Source organism: Musa acuminata, chromosome BXJ1-6 (genome assembly GCF_036884655.1).
Source record: "Musa acuminata AAA Group cultivar baxijiao chromosome BXJ1-6, Cavendish_Baxijiao_AAA, whole genome shotgun sequence".
Lineage (NCBI taxonomy): Eukaryota > Viridiplantae > Streptophyta > Magnoliopsida > Zingiberales > Musaceae > Musa > Musa acuminata.
Window position 1 is genome coordinate 4,939,603 of NC_088332.1, and position 15,173 is coordinate 4,954,775.

Sequence of the window (15,173 nt, forward strand, 5' to 3'; positions counted from 1 at the left end):
ATTCTACAATGATGACTAGTAGCCTATCAGTCACTCTCACCTTATTCTATGATTACATATACAAAAGTGACTCTGTTGCTTTTTCATATTAAATCATCAAGACACATGACACTCGTATACATGACCATCAGTACAATTGAATCATTAGCCCTAATTCATATTTGTCTTATCTTTTTGACAATGTACCACAACTTTGACCAAGACTTAGAAAGAACTTGTATAAAAACCTAAGCAAAATTCCTGGTGATGAAAGGTCCAAAATAAATTTTCAAGTCTTGCTTCAGTCCAGTTATGACTTCTCATGGCAAAGAAAACTAAAAGTTTTATACAAAAGGCAAAGAATTTGGACAACTAATTAAATGAAAAGCTCATCTTTTATCTATTAAGAAGCATGAGAAAGAATAAAAGCTCTCCAATAAGTTCACATCTCCCTTTGATTTGGTTGATGAGACTCCTATCTACTAGCTCACAACCTTCTTTGTCCTATGTACATAGGATGTGACATAGGTAAAGGATGCAGGGAATTTTTTTTGTTTAGATATGAAGGGAGTAGAATCTATTAGGTTTTAGGAAAGTACATAGTGATCTTTCTTTTTCACTCCTTTGATTTTTATTTTATGAAGTTGTCTAATAATTCATCAATGTACACTTGATGATTTGGAATTGCATGCTAAACTACAAATGCAAGTATATAGGTGTTTTTAAGTCTTGAATTCATCTCTACTACTCTACTGTAAGAAATCAAGGTAGAGTTACATAGTAGCAAGCTTTGTTTCATCATGCAACAATAACAAGCCATAATTTTCAGGATTTATTCTCACTAAATCAACATTTTTTAGGGATGATTTTCCTACATATGTTATACTAAATTCTTACTAATACTTACAAGGAATGTGCATTTTTTGATAAAAGAAATACAAGAAGAAAGACAAAGGAGAGGAATCCTAAATCATATGAACAAAACTAAGCTTATAGGCCAAACAAAGTATCCAATTATTTGTCCAAAATCAAATTAATCAATAATTTACCAAGAATGTTTTCTTTTATTAAATTATCAATTAATTCTCAAATTATTTTTTATTGGTTTAGGAAAAAGTAATTTGTTACTATCCATTAATTCTAAAAATAGTTTTAGCATATCAAATGTAATCTGAACCCCAAATTCCTCAATCTCATCTCATCAATACCATCTTATTTTTGGGGGCAACAACTCATATTTATCACAATTGCTATCAATCAAACAAGATATGTAGTAAAGTAAAAACCATATTTCACTTAAACATCATGATTTTGATTTACTAACATATTAACTAACAATTTAACATTATGATTTTGATATAAAAATCTATATCCTAATTAGCATAATATTTCTGTTGAGATAGTTGAGTGCATTAGTATGATGTTATACAAGTGATATGTCTCATGTTGGAGTTACATTTGAGTATATAATTTGATGTAATAATATATTTTTTTTTATTTTTTTAAAATGACTGTCATAACAATTATAGGTAATTAAAATTTGGGCAACTAAAAATCCATTTTAACCTTAAATCCTCATCTCTTTATTAATAGGATATTAATACACTATTATTTTAAATTATTTTATTAATTAAAAAATAATTTGAGTCTCTCATCAAAATTTAATAGGAAATTAAACAAGCAATTATAAGAGTAATCCAATTTGAGTTAGGAGAGTCACAAAGAGAAGCTTTTAAATCCATATTTACACACACACAAAAAAGGGTAGATAGTGTTCGACCCCACAGTGTAAGAGCAACTATTGGGACCCACAGTGTTCGACCACTCAGCATAAGGGTAGATAGTGACGGGTAGAATAATTCCGCTTCTAGAAACAGACTGGTGGCGGCAGAGCAACAGAGTCTGTCTGGTCCCGGCGAAACTAGCGGCGGTCGAGGGGTGCGACGACGAGGTGGGGACGGCGCTCCAGGCCTCGCCCAAGGGTCTCAGCTCCCTCACTCTCTTCCGCCCCTTCGTCCAGTACTCCTGCTACACCCCGGGTACACGGCCACCCGCTGCCCTCGGCGCCTTCCTCTGGGCCTCGGCCACCTTCCTCCAGGTGCGTGCCTGAAGCTTTACCTTGATTTGTAAGTCAGATTTTAGTCGGTATGACTTGATGTCGGTGGGTTTGCTTCGTTAAGATCTGGAAATGCGGAGGTGATTTTGGCTCCAAAAAATTGGATCTTGTAGTTTGCATTAATTCCTATTTTTGCATATGCTAACATAATTCCACTATGTGGGTTCAGTGTATCTGACAAATAATGTATGACACACATAGAAGTCCTTTGTTCAATCATTTCTTGCTTATAGCTATTTTCCAAAAAATAAAGTTTGGACGCAGCTGTTTTGGTTGACGATTGAACATAATGTTAGAGTTGCTGATGAATATTATGTAGTTTGTAGGACTGACAACATAGAATTGGATCCAAATTGGAGGATAGGAAGAACTTAGACTATTTCATTTCATTCTTCTTGGTTGTCGCCTTCTTCAATTGCTTGCCTTATGAAAAAAAAATGTCTAAACGCAATCTGGCTTGACGACTATGATAAACAGGAATTGTTGTCATCAGATCTTTATTCCTTCGACTTACTTTCTCCGAAACCATCAAAAATTTCCTTAGCCAACTTGCTTGAGAAGTGGCAATCGATGTTGAAACATTTTCGACTTCTACAAAAGATTGTATCACTGTTATTACTGCATTTTTAAACTCAGAAGAAAATATACCTAAACCAATATCTAACATAACTAAAAGTTCCCTTCATATCATTATTATGTCCACCAAAAAATCCAGTCAACTATTTAATAGATGGAATTATATGAATCAACCGGTTGGATGGGAAGAGAGTTATAACGTTTTTCCCGAAGAAAGCTAATCCTATTTGTTAAAAATATGCAAAGGATTCATTTTACGGAATCACAAACTCGGTTGTCCGCAATCAATAAAAGATATGTTGTCTTTGTAGCACCATCAAATTATGTGGAACCAGTCATTAAATAATGAATACAAGGTCAATGGAATCATATCATGAACTATGTAGCTCTTAGTCTTTGGTCATATAATGATACTTTTGATCACTTTCCACTGGGTTTTCTGATGCACTGAGCTGCAAACCTTAGGAGATAAAACATACTCCAATAATGTTGTTATAGATTAAATCAATGATGGTTCCATCTGAATGAAGTGCATGCCAGCACAAGTGAAAGATCTGGTCAAGTTGGCAACGTTGTCATGAAAAATCACATTATTATTCTTGCACAGGGACCATGGAATCATTGCCATCGTAGGCCCTCTCACTGGATTTGTAATGTCTTCTGTTCCAACTTCACCTGGAGGAGAGTTAGGTCGAAAGATATGGGACCTCTCAGAAATCCTTTTTCGAGCTTTAGATCTGTCGTGGGTAACTTCTGGCTCCTGCTTTCCTCTGTGAGCATTCTTGTTATTGATCTTGTATCATGACCTCTCTACTGAAATAGTGCACCCTTTCTTGTTCTCATCATGGGAAATGGCCATCTTTTGGAATGGACCAGCTACCAATATGCATGTTAGGCAATCTAGTCTTATACTGCTTTTTTAAATATATTTGTTAGAATTTAAATGAAGTAGCATAATCATGAAGATTATGAACAAAATTGTTAATATGACAATCTAATGTAAACTGCATATCAATCCTGACAACCAAATTATCATTTTTTTCCTTTGGATTTTTTTGCTTACTAATTTAAAGTTCAATAAAACACGATTCACGTATTCTTGATTAGGACTTCATGAAGAAGAGAATTATTTTGCCAATTCTATTGTTTTTATGAGACAAATGGCCTAATTCTCAAGCATCTATAATAATTGCATGGGGAGGATGCCCGAACTAAATTCACATAAATGATGATATGTTGAGAGTTACTAATTGTATTCAGTCATTTCATATTTACTTATCTACAAAATTCCTTATTTGTATGACAATTTTGTCTTTGGTGTGTGTAGCCCTCCATTTCCAGAACTTGTTCTACAGATAACAAGGTTTTGTACACATGAAATGGATAGATTCCTAAGCTCCAGATTGGCTTCATGTGCTACGCTGCTGGTTGATGATTAGCTTCCCCATTGATGAATACAGGGATACAGGTGTAGGTCAGACACTGTTATAATCCCACAGCTTAGGTTGATGTAACATAGACCAACATGAATTTATCCAACCCAACTCTTTAATCTCTAAACATGAACAATCTTATCTTTTCCCTACTCATTTGGATTACACAAGAAGTTCTTTTAGTCATACATGTGAGGTCAAATTTTCTTTTGTTGTGTCCTTAAATCTCTTGTCTTCTTCTCTATGGGAATCTTCGATCTGTGTGAACTTTTGATGTCTTTATTTGTGCTTCTTGACTCCACATATCTCATCTTTAACCTTTTGTGTCTTCTAGTTGGCCTTTCCTGATCCTTGACATTGTTGCAGTTGCAGGACTTTTTTATCTTATTAATAATGCAGCAGTTATTTCAGTTTACAATCTCTGGACTCAGCTGATACAATTAAAATATTGTTTTTGGACTTCAAACTTCAAAGTGTGTGCTCTTTCCAATAGCTCCAATCTGTTTGTGTTCTATTCTTTATTCTATTGCAACTTTTATTTGAAAAATGGATATTGGTCAGTGCTGTCAATATAAAGTCCAAAAAAAAGTGTCTGCAAAAGAGTGTCAATGAATGTGATGTTAGGTTCAAACCATTTTTTACTTTTTGTTTCATATCATACAATCTTATGTCTCTGTACAAAAGCTATAAACTTTCTTTAAATCACCTGCTAATTTCATTTTCTTTTCTCTGGTACTGCAGCCTCAATTGCTCTGAAAGCTCCAATTTTTTGGTCAAAGGTACTGTTTCATGCAAGGATAATGTGACTTGTTGTAGTTGGTGGAATTCAGTCTCAAGTTGCTGCTTAACTTAGAAGATAAATGAGGTCCTGAGACAATAACTTGTCTGTAAAGTCTAGGTTATGACCTGGTATCATTTTGTAGGGCAGAGGGGAGAAGAAGACATCACACGAACCACATGCAAGCTTTGATCCCAACAACACCCAGAAAACCTGAGCCATCTCCCTGCACAAGGATTATGCCAGTACAGAACCTACTCTATTGAATTCTAAGTTGCTTGATCTCAAAGGGATTCTCTCTGTCAGGTGTCTTCCACACACACAGCTTCAACCCTGCTGTCATCAGCAGTAGCAGCTTGGAAGTGGAAGACTGCCAATGACTTTTCCATTATCTCTATTTGGCTTTTTTTTTTTTCTCTCCCTTATGTGCTCCATAAAATCAAAAAGTACACTTTGTGAAGTACTTCTTAATCGTAACCCTTAAATTTCATAATATATTTATTTATGTTTCATAACAGTATAAATTGTTGTCATCTGATATAAATGATTATTAAATGACACTGTTGAATGCTGATACCAATCAATGGCAGGGGTGGCAAAACTGCAAATCTAGTAACAATATTTGAAACACAAAGTGAGACAGGACGTTGGGATGATAACATCCACCATTCAACTTCGCACGTGCCGTCGCGTGCGTAAAGTCCACTGAGTTGTCCTTTGAGATCCAGTCACCGGTTCCGGTGTCCCGACCGTCCTAAGCTTTTCTTAATTAATCGCACAATGTTAAGGTCGTTAATTCATGAGCAGTGGTGCGGTATGAAACGGCGCGGTGATTCGATCCTTGTCGATAAAGGAAGAAAGAATTGAGAGTTGCTTTCTCTCTGCTCTTCGTTTCTTCTTTCTATCACTACTTCGTCTTCACTCCACAGCCCATTCCCTCTCAAAATAGCGGGAGGAGAAATGGATCGGAGTCCGCCGGTGAGGAAGTCGCACACCTCCACAGCTGATCTGCTCACATGGTCTGAAACGCCGCCACCGGCAGCTGTCGATCAGGCTGTGTCGGCCTCCCGCCGGACTCTCAAGGTGAATGCACGCCCCTCAGCGGCCCGAAAATGCCTGCTTTATTGTTCTGCTTTTTCTTCTTACCCGGCGGCTTGGGGTTTATCCTCGTGTCTTCTCACAGCCGGCGGGAGGGATTAGCCCAGTGATGTTCGGGGCGCAGATGTCGGCGGAGGAAGCGGAAAGCTTGAACAAGAGGTGAGAGATCCGGTCCGGTGGCTAGGGTTTTGGCTGATCCTAGTTTGCTTTCGATGAGGCGACCATTTATTTACGAAAGAAATGCCCACTTCCCTCTTTTGCTGTTGCTTTCTTGGATGTGGTTAACCGGTCGAAGAGATCTGCTTTTAGTTTGTCGGGTTCCCTGATCTGTTCGCAAGATTCGATTTTTCTTGACGCCTATTTACTATATTTAAGAAACGAGCTCTTATTTGACACTACCATATTTCGTGCTAATGATCTGCTTGGTTTTTGATCCACGGATTCTCTTTTGTTTCTCCCCCTTCCCGTCTCCCTTTTTTTCCCTATGATTTATTTCTTTTTGAACTCTTCTGATGGATCTATATTAGATGTTAGTTTAATTTTTTTTTTAGTGTATGAATGATAGCTATTGTGAAGTGGTATATTTCTTTGAGAGTTTATGCAACAATTTTTATTTAGGCCATACTTATATTTTATCTATTGAAAATCCTAGTATTGTCTCGTTGATTACTATCTTTCTGTTTGGAAATGAGATGCTATATGTCTGTAATATTACACATCAAGACAAGTACAAGACCGTAGACTGTCTTTTTGAAAAGAATTGCTACCAATTGACATTTTAAAAAGAAATTCTCAGCAGATAAATGGTTTTAAATACAACACATCAGAGGTATTTCAGAATTGATTCCTCGTAGGAACAAGCTCAAAACAACAAAAGCACTTGACAACTAAGAAATTCTTTTCTAGTCTCTACTATAGTTGTTGTTTGCCCACTAACACGGTTATTTTATTTGTAATAGCACACTATCTAATCTAATGTAGTAAGCACCTTAAGTAAGAAATGCAAAGTGTACCATAACTTAACTAAACATTGGAACCCCACTATCCACATAGCAGAAGTCAAGCTAAGTGGCTAACAGCACTTGTACCAGTTAATCTTACAGCTAACAGCCTTAACACTATCACAATCTGCCTTGATGGGATGTTTGACTTTGTTGAGCTTAAATCGTTGACTCAAAATACTTAGGCCGAAGTCAATAATAATACATCCATCAGACCCTGATAAGTCATTCTAAATCTTAGTCCATTTCCAATGTGGGGGCTAAATCAAGGTGTTGTTAACACAGTAAACCAAGGGATTAAAACTGCAGCCTCACATAGAAACTGGTTTCGACTGTCCTGTTTTTGTCTTCTGACCTGCATTCTAGTATTGAGATGTATCCCTTTGTCTTTATTTTTTCTTGTCTTGTTCAGTTGTTTTCTTAAAAAGTGGAAGTGTAAACATTAATGTATCTTACCCTGCAAGTATGGTATTGCTATGCTTTAGCAAGAAGGACGAGTGTTACATTTCCTGATAACACCGGCAATAAAATATTTAATTAAACTTCGGATATTGTTGTAAATTTATACCTGAAGATGATTAGGTTTTCATTTTCATTATTTACCTTATGTGAGTATGTGAGCTAAAAACCCTCGTATTTTCTAGGAAACCCTGTTCAAGCTCAAAACTGCGAGAAATGACTGGCAGTGGTATCTTTGCAGCAGATAATGAGAATGCGATAATGGAATCTGGTAATGCTGTCTCAAATCATAATACTAAGACAAGTGTTAGAATTTGCCAGGTAACTTCTCTGACTTTGTTTGGATCCAATTTTTTTATTTTCAATTTGCCATTGATAGTGACTTATTGATGCTTTTATCCTTTTCTAAAATTTGATGGAATGGCAATACAGTTTATTTAATGAGAGCAAAAATTATAACCTAGAAACTATACAGTTTGTTTTCCTTTGACATTCTAGGCTAGAAGTTATCAACTATTTTGAATGTTTCAAACAAATTATTAGTTCTATATTTATGCCATTGTACCTAATTTTTGTCTTTTTTCTAGGCATTGTTTAATAATGGTTTTGGTCAATCTAAGAATGCTCCTATGATGAGTTGACTTTGTATATGATCCTCAAATATCTAGAATATGTTGTTGATATTATTATACTGGAACTAAATTAATTAATTTATATGTTTTGCCATCAGCAAGCTGTTAGTGCAATTAGCCAAATATCATTTAGTGCTGACGAGGCAGTTTCTCCAAAGAAGCCTACTTCGATTGCTGAGGTAGCAAAGCAGCGAGAGCTAAGTGGTACCACTGAGAGTGAGCTTGATGCCAAAGTCAAGAAGCAGCTCTCTGAAGCAAAGAGCAAAGAGCTTAGCGGGCATGACATCTTTGGTCCTCCTCCTGAAGTTCCGGCCAGGCCTTTAGCTGCAAGGAATTTGGAACTAAGGGGGAATTTGGATTTCGTCTTGCCACAGCCTCGAAGCATACATACATCAGTGAAAGTATCTAATGTGAGTTAGTTCATCAGTCAAACGTGGATTCCCGGTTTCTGAACAATTTTTTGTTAACATCACTGTGTTATATATTTTATGTTTTCTTAGACATAAATCAGTTTAACTTTCAGTATGCATTTGCTTCACATCAATTTATTCTGTTGCATATTAGAGGAAAACATTATAATTACTCCATGCACTCATCGTGGTATTCTTAAGTGACAGCCACCACGGACAAGCGGCCATCCATTATTCTTGTGATAACCCATACAAGAAAGCAACTCAATTAACTCCCTACAATCTTATAATACCTAAAGGCCTTTTGCATTTTAGGAATTTTGCTTATAGGTAGTTTAACATATCACTTCTCTGCAGTATGTTCTATAGACAATCATTTTCAAATTACTAGCTTTTTCTGCTGAGTTTTATAGACAATCATTTTCAAACTCTTAGTGTTTATTATCATTGTTGACCATGGGCTGCTTCTAAGTTGAACATTTATATTTGGATTATAAACCTCTTATTGATTGCATAGCTAACACTTTTCATCAGAAACTCTTGCTTGTATGATTTTTTGTTGGTCCAGTAAATTCAGTCTTTTTTCGAAGATGAGAAATTGATTTTAAAAAAATGTTCCTTTGAGATCAGGTTGTTCAGTTGAAACTCATAATGTTAATGGACTGAGCTATATGATGGCTCTTTTATGTTTTAATCATTGCTTACATGGAGAATCTACTTGTATATGCTTTTACTTTTATTTTATTTTATAGCTATCTTTATCTGTTAAATCGAAGTTAATTGTGCTCAGAGAGGAATAAAGAAGGAATGATAAATCATATGATACTGAATGGTTCATATTATTTATCATTCAGGTCATCCTTTCAATGCATATCCGTTAGATTGCAAGAGACCATCTAATTTATATAACCATACATTTCTCCTGGCATTTCCTTCGCAGACTTTTGAATGGTTCATGTCCAGCATTTGGTTTAATATTTTTGTATTCTTAACTTAAAAGTGCATCTTTCGTCTAAATGCTTGCTGTTCTTTCTGATATTTGATGGTCGTCTTTGTAGTAAACTATCATTTTACGTCTTCCCTTTAATTGCTAATCGTCTTCCACTTTTTGTTTGGTGTTCTAGCCGGCTGGAGGTCCTAGCAATATCATGTTCAGTGATGATAGTGTCGCCAAGACTGCAAAGAAGATCCACACTCAGAAGTTCCAAGAGCTGACCGGCAATGACATATTCAAAGAAGACGCACCCCCAGGGTCTGCCGAGAAGCCACTGAGTGTGGCAAAACTGAAGGAGATGAGCGGCAGCGACATCTTTGCAGATGGGAAAGCGGCATCGCGAGACTACTTCGGCGGAGTCCGTAAGCCTCCCGGTGGTGAGAGCAGCATTGCATTGGTTTAACTATCCTGACCACGTTGTCTGTGTATTATTGCAGTTTGTCTTCCTAATCAACTTCCGAAACATGTTTCTGTGGACTAATTATGTGCTGCGTGTGCTTGATGTATCTTAGACTGTTTGGCTTTGACATTGTTCATTGAGAGTGACGAGAGATGATGGAACCTTTGTCCGATGTTCTCTTTTTGTAGTATTCCCGTTGACTACTGCCTTGCCTCCAATTGTCATCTTTCCTTGGTCATACTTCACGGCATCTGTGGGAGAATATGAATGAAACTGCAGTTTTCTTGGCAGATAGAAACCAAAATACTGCCTTCGCCATTGAGTATTAAGAAATTACAACGAAGGTCGTGGGCCCCGCAGGCGCTCATCTGGATGATTGGCAGCGGAGCCCGCAGTGGGTCCCCCGGGGACGTGGCCGGGTAAGCCGGTCAGCGATAGACATGACGCGGACGAGACGTACCATCACTATCGCCCCCAATGAACGGTCCTGATCTGATCAAGCTCGGTGATAACAGAAAAACCCAACGGTCGCCCAACCGCGGTCCTCTTCCGTACGCACCATAAAAGGCTTCTCTTGAGGACATTTACGACTCTCCCCGTTCTCCATCTCACACGACGCAGAGCTCCAAGAACTCCTACTTCCCTTCCAAGAACTCGACCTCTCCAAGAGGAAGACGAGATGGTGGGCTACACCGATCCCTGCCCCCACTGCGGCTACAAACGCCGGCGGCCCTCCTTGGACCGCCTGTTCACCTGGCCCATGGACCGCTCCTCCATCCCCGCCCCAGCCGCCAAGCTCGCCCGCACCAACTCCGGCTGCATTGACCACTGCTCCCTCACCGCCGCCAACGATCAGGCCTCTGATACCGCCGCAGTGAAGCCGCCGAACCCCTCTCCGCCGACCATCTCTTTCGGCGCCGGCAGGGTGCCTGAACCGAATGAGAGCGACGCCGGAACTCCGTCGCCCCGGCAGCAGAGTCCGTTCGCTCCGTCCATCTCCATCGTCCCACCGACGGCATCCGGACCCCTGGCGCCTCCGGAGGCGACCGCGCCGGACCTTCCTCGAAGTCCGGCGTGGGAACTCAATTCTAACAGCAAGAAGAAGGAGGAGGAGGTTTGAGGGCTTTCGCACTTCTCTTGCCTTCTCCACTTTCTTTTCTTTGGTCGTCTTGTCCGACATTCGATCTCGATCGTTGGTTGTGACGCAGCTTTCTTGGTTACCTCGATCTAGTGTATTCTTTTGTTGTATCAACTGCATGTCTACCATGGCAGGAGGGAGATGAAGAGCAGAAGACCGAGCAGAAGCTGGCGGAGGAAAAGAAGAGGAGCAAGACCCGAATACGTGTCTCAGGTGTGACTGGTGTGAAGATTAGCTTCAAGTGCAAGTGCGGCACCTGTCAAGAACTGGTGGTCTCTTGAGACCACCATTCCATTTCTTTCCACCAGTGACAGTGGTGTGGCATCTGCCAAGACTCATTGTGGCAGAGAAGTTATCAGGAAGAGAGATGGAGAGACCAGCTTAAATTAAACTGGTAAGGCTCAGGAGGAACTACGAAGAGCATAAAGTTGTTTGACAAGTGACACACTACATGTTCTACTTTCTTTTTCTTTACTCCCTATCAAATTCTTGACTGCTACTTCAACCATAAGCATTCTTCAGAACTCACTTGTTCTGGTAAATCCTTTTTTTACTGATATGTTAGTCTTTGTTTGTGCTTTTTTGTTTGATATAAGAATCAAATTAGGTTTAGTTTTGGTGATGCATTTTTATAATATGTGGCTTAAAGAGTGACCATTTTGACTAATCACCAATTTAGGTTTATTTGGCTTCACACCAATTGCAGACTTTGGAGCAAAGACTTGTAAGGCTAAGTTAACTTTAGCTTACTGGTCTATAATAATACAAGTAATGGAGGTTTACATATTACTTGACCAAGTCTTGATCTTTGGTGATTGACTACTGATGTTGCTGTTGGTTGTGGCAGTACTTTAGTTATTGTTGTTTTGGTCTTACATAATTAAAGATATCCATGGTTTACATATGTCAAGAATATTGAAGTTTTGGGTTGAAATATTCAATCAATTATCAAATTGGAATATGTTATTGTCATGTTTGTTATAAGTTGAAGTCCCTAAAAGCAAACTAGATTTCCATGATTGATGTTTCCTTGCCTATGAGATGATTTCCTTAGTATAACAACGAGAGTTGCATTTAAAAACCTTGTACGATTAGTAAATCATATTCACACCATCACAACACAAGAGAGAGAGAGAGAGAGAGAGAGAGAGAGAGAGAGAGAGAGAGAGAGAGAGAGAGAGAGAGAGAGAGAGAGAGAGAGAAGGCAAGGAAAAGGAAGAGGACTCATTCTTGAGATCTTTCATGTACGAGATAGCAATGATTGCTAGACTTGTACTCCTTCCAATCGGATCATCAATTGCATCGAATGGTCGATTACATAAAACATAATGTCTCTTTCTGATGTTGCCATTCTGCTACGGCCTCATATAAAACTTCGTTGTTACGGTGACCAACTTTGTCGAGTATGGCAGGCACTATCTTATTGGTGACATAACGAGTGACATAGGAAGCTTGCTGTGTTATCCAACACATATTTTCGGTCCTTAAACCTCTCATTATCATCACTACTAACTTGTTCTCTCATACTTTGACATGAAAGCCCAGTGGTTGAAGTCTTACCTGCCTGAGATGTCATGCTTTCTACTTCATTAAGTCTTGAAGATTGTGGGAGATGAGTAGCATGGTCTTAGATCTACAAGCATGCTTGTGTGTATGGAGTCATGATAAACAGTGTGGTTTCCCATTAGCTCCTCAAGCCTTTTGTGATACGGGTAGAAATGCACTACAAGTTCATAAATATTCAGAACCGGAGTTCATGTCTGTAGAAACAAAGATAGAAACCATGTTTGTTTGTACGTATTTACAAGTGCTCATGAATCTCTATGACGTATCAATTCCGATCGGAAACCAGCAATGCATGCATGGTAGGACTTGTCACACGAGAACCACACTTCCCATGACTGCGGAAAGCAGAATCTATAGGTGTAGGTATCCTCCGCTTAAAAGTTTTCGGCAGATTCAGTCATGAATTGGTCGTCCAGCAATACATCAGACCAGAAGAAGAGAGTCTCAGTCCCACCACAGCTAGAGATACTACTACTGCTGCTGCTGCAAGCGTTCCCCTGGTTGGCAACCGAGATATCGGTGAGAGGAGGAAGAGGAGATTCGCCGAAACCAGTTGAGTGGGAGTATTGGGTGGTCTCATTGGGTGTGGGTGGCTCGAAGAAGGAGGACGGCAATTGGTCAATTTGGTTATGGCTATCGATGATATTTTGAGGAGGTGTGGGAGAGAGGATGGGAGGAAAAGATGAAGTCATCCGAGTGCCAAGGAGGGTGTTGGTGGAAATGGTGGTGTTTGAGGTATTTGGCATGGTGCAGGCCGACTGCAGCAGGGACTGCAGGAACTGGAGCTTTGCAGCCTGGTCGAGTGCCTCCGCTTGGAGCAGTGCGGCAAGGTCGTCCCGTGGCCGGCCGTCGACGAGCTCGCCAAGCTGGACGAGAGCGAAGAGCTGGGGGAGGGCATCGAAGAAGTCGGTCCTCGGGCGGTGAGTCACGGGGTCGAGTCCCATTTGGATCAGCTTCTTCTTGAGGTGGGTGTTCCAAAAGTTCTTGATCTCGTTGTCGGTACGCCCGGGGAGGTGCGCCGCGATCGCAGACCACCTAAATGGACAAAAGGTCGACCACGCTCGATTAGATCAAACTCAGATCGATCATCGGAGTTAGTGCGAGAGATCAGTAGACGAGCACTTGTTGCCTAGGATGGAGTGGAGGTTGAGGATGGCTTGCTCTTCTTCTGGAGCGAATTTGCCTCTCTTGATATCTGGCCTCAAGTAGTTGGTCCATCTCAGCCTGCAGCTCTTCCCGCATCTATTAAGCCCTGAGAGAAATGAGAGAGAAGGCTGTGACATGTCTGTAAGTACGAAATGAGAGAGAAGAACAGCACTGGACAGAGAGAGAGAGTACCAACCAGCAAGTCTAGGGAGGGCTCTCCAGCTGCCATGGCCATGCTTCTGGATGTACTGGACCAGCATGTGGTCTTCCTCAGGTGTCCAGGGACCCTTCTTAAGCCCGTTCTCATTACAGCATGGTGATCTCCCCATTGGACTCCTGGAAGAAACTGTACCTGACTCCCAAGAATTCCTCCACCTTGTCACCAAAAGATGGCTTGCCTCTCTTTATACACTTGTGAAGCCCGATGACACCACCAAAGATAGATAGTCTATGAGAATGGATAGGATTTAGTAGAAGAATACCCTAAGAAGCTACATAAAAATCTGATTGTGATCTATCTATCTATCTATCTATCTATCTATACATCTGCTACAATGGCCTACGTGAATAAAATACATGGTGTCAGTGTCGTGTGACAGACAGGTATGGAGTCAACGACATCATTGGCTCTTGGAATCCTACAAGCAGCAATGTTCAGACGGGAGAGTTGGTGATAGATCTTTGCATGGGTAGTTAAGCCATCACCAAACCTGCAATAATGTAAACGGGAAACGCGCGCCTCTCAACGTGAGGTCACAAACCTTCAAACCAAACCACTCTTCTCACCTTTTAACGTCAGTTTCTTTCATGCGAAGCACATCAAAGCCTCTCGAGATTCACGAGTTACGATTTTTAATTCTCAATTATTCTTTTCGTTTTTCCACTTTAATCATTTACATGAGAGACGCTTTGATAATAATAATAATAATAATTTATTTATTTATCAGAGTGCCTCTCATGTAAACGATTAAAGTAGTAAAACGAAAGACTTTGATGCGTATAGCTGATTTGCCTCTCTCGTATCTCTTCGTAATACCAATGCATTGGCTATCATATGACATTGACATAATAAGAACCTTTTGATCAGTTTCTGTGGGATCAAAAGAAAACAAAATACAAATATGATATGTAGGGTGGTCTGAGAAGCTATAGTACCAAGCAGTCATCAATACCCGTACAGTATCCCTCATCAACAATATCTTGGTAGTGAGACTCATCTGTTATCTCTAGGTCTAAGTGATAGATAGATAGATAGATATATGGGAGAAGAAGTAGTTAGTTCATCTGTCTGCAAGTCTGTCTAAAACTAAGGCTTTGTTTGTTTGAACAGAGAAAGAAAGATCTACTAAACCATGAAGAAGAAAAGTCACAGAATGGTGGTGGCAGCTTCACTGATTTGAGTGAATGCAAGATGACAGGAGAAGGGAAACAAAGGGCAACAAGTCAT

The 15,173-nt window shown here is 39.6% G+C and overlaps 2 protein-coding genes and 1 long non-coding RNA gene across 3 annotated transcripts; 2 read left to right on the top strand and 1 right to left on the bottom strand.

The window, feature by feature from the left end:
• Window positions 1–1,855: 1,855 nt before the first annotated feature.
• Window positions 1,856–4,832, top strand: LOC135675764 (uncharacterized). Its single transcript, XR_010514001.1, has 3 exons — window positions 1,856–2,077; window positions 3,279–3,417; window positions 3,999–4,832. It is a non-coding gene; the product is annotated as an uncharacterized LOC135675764 (long non-coding RNA).
• A 920-nt stretch (window positions 4,833–5,752) lies between these two features.
• LOC135675763 (uncharacterized) lies at window positions 5,753–10,079 on the top strand. The gene is made up of 5 exons (XM_065186260.1): window positions 5,753–5,965; window positions 6,066–6,139; window positions 7,626–7,761; window positions 8,171–8,482; window positions 9,607–10,079. The coding sequence occupies exons 1-5, from the start codon at window positions 5,843–5,845 to the stop codon at window positions 9,877–9,879; spliced, it is 918 nt and encodes a 305-aa protein (XP_065042332.1). The 5' UTR covers window positions 5,753–5,842; the 3' UTR covers window positions 9,880–10,079.
• Window positions 10,080–12,711: 2,632 nt separating this feature from the next.
• LOC135677643 (transcription factor MYB93-like) lies at window positions 12,712–14,095 on the bottom strand. Its single transcript, XM_065190015.1, has 3 exons — window positions 13,923–14,095; window positions 13,703–13,832; window positions 12,712–13,615 (listed from the first exon to the last, which is right to left on the bottom strand). Exons 1-3 carry the CDS (start codon window positions 14,053–14,055, stop codon window positions 12,955–12,957), a joined length of 924 nt encoding a protein of 307 aa, XP_065046087.1. The 5' UTR covers window positions 14,056–14,095; the 3' UTR covers window positions 12,712–12,954.
• Window positions 14,096–15,173: the final 1,078 nt, after the last annotated feature.

Excerpts from the sequence above, each read along its gene's own strand:
- LOC135675763 (XM_065186260.1), top strand. The coding sequence starts at position 5,843 with ATGGATCGGAGTCCGCCGGTGAGGAAGTCGCACACCTCCACAGCTGAT. Across the intron at positions 5,966-6,065 it reads CCTCCCGCCGGACTCTCAAG|CCGGCGGGAGGGATTAGCCC; the intron begins GTGAATGCACGC and ends GTCTTCTCACAG. Across the intron at positions 6,140-7,625 it reads GCGGAAAGCTTGAACAAGAG|GAAACCCTGTTCAAGCTCAA; the intron begins GTGAGAGATCCG and ends CGTATTTTCTAG.
- LOC135677643 (XM_065190015.1), bottom strand. The coding sequence starts at position 14,055 with ATGGGGAGATCACCATGCTGTAATGAGAACGGGCTTAAGAAGGGTCCC. Across the intron at positions 13,833-13,922 it reads AGCCCTCCCTAGACTTGCTG|GGCTTAATAGATGCGGGAAG; the intron begins GTTGGTACTCTC and ends CATTTCTCTCAG. Across the intron at positions 13,616-13,702 it reads CACTCCATCCTAGGCAACAA|GTGGTCTGCGATCGCGGCGC; the intron begins GTGCTCGTCTAC and ends TTGTCCATTTAG.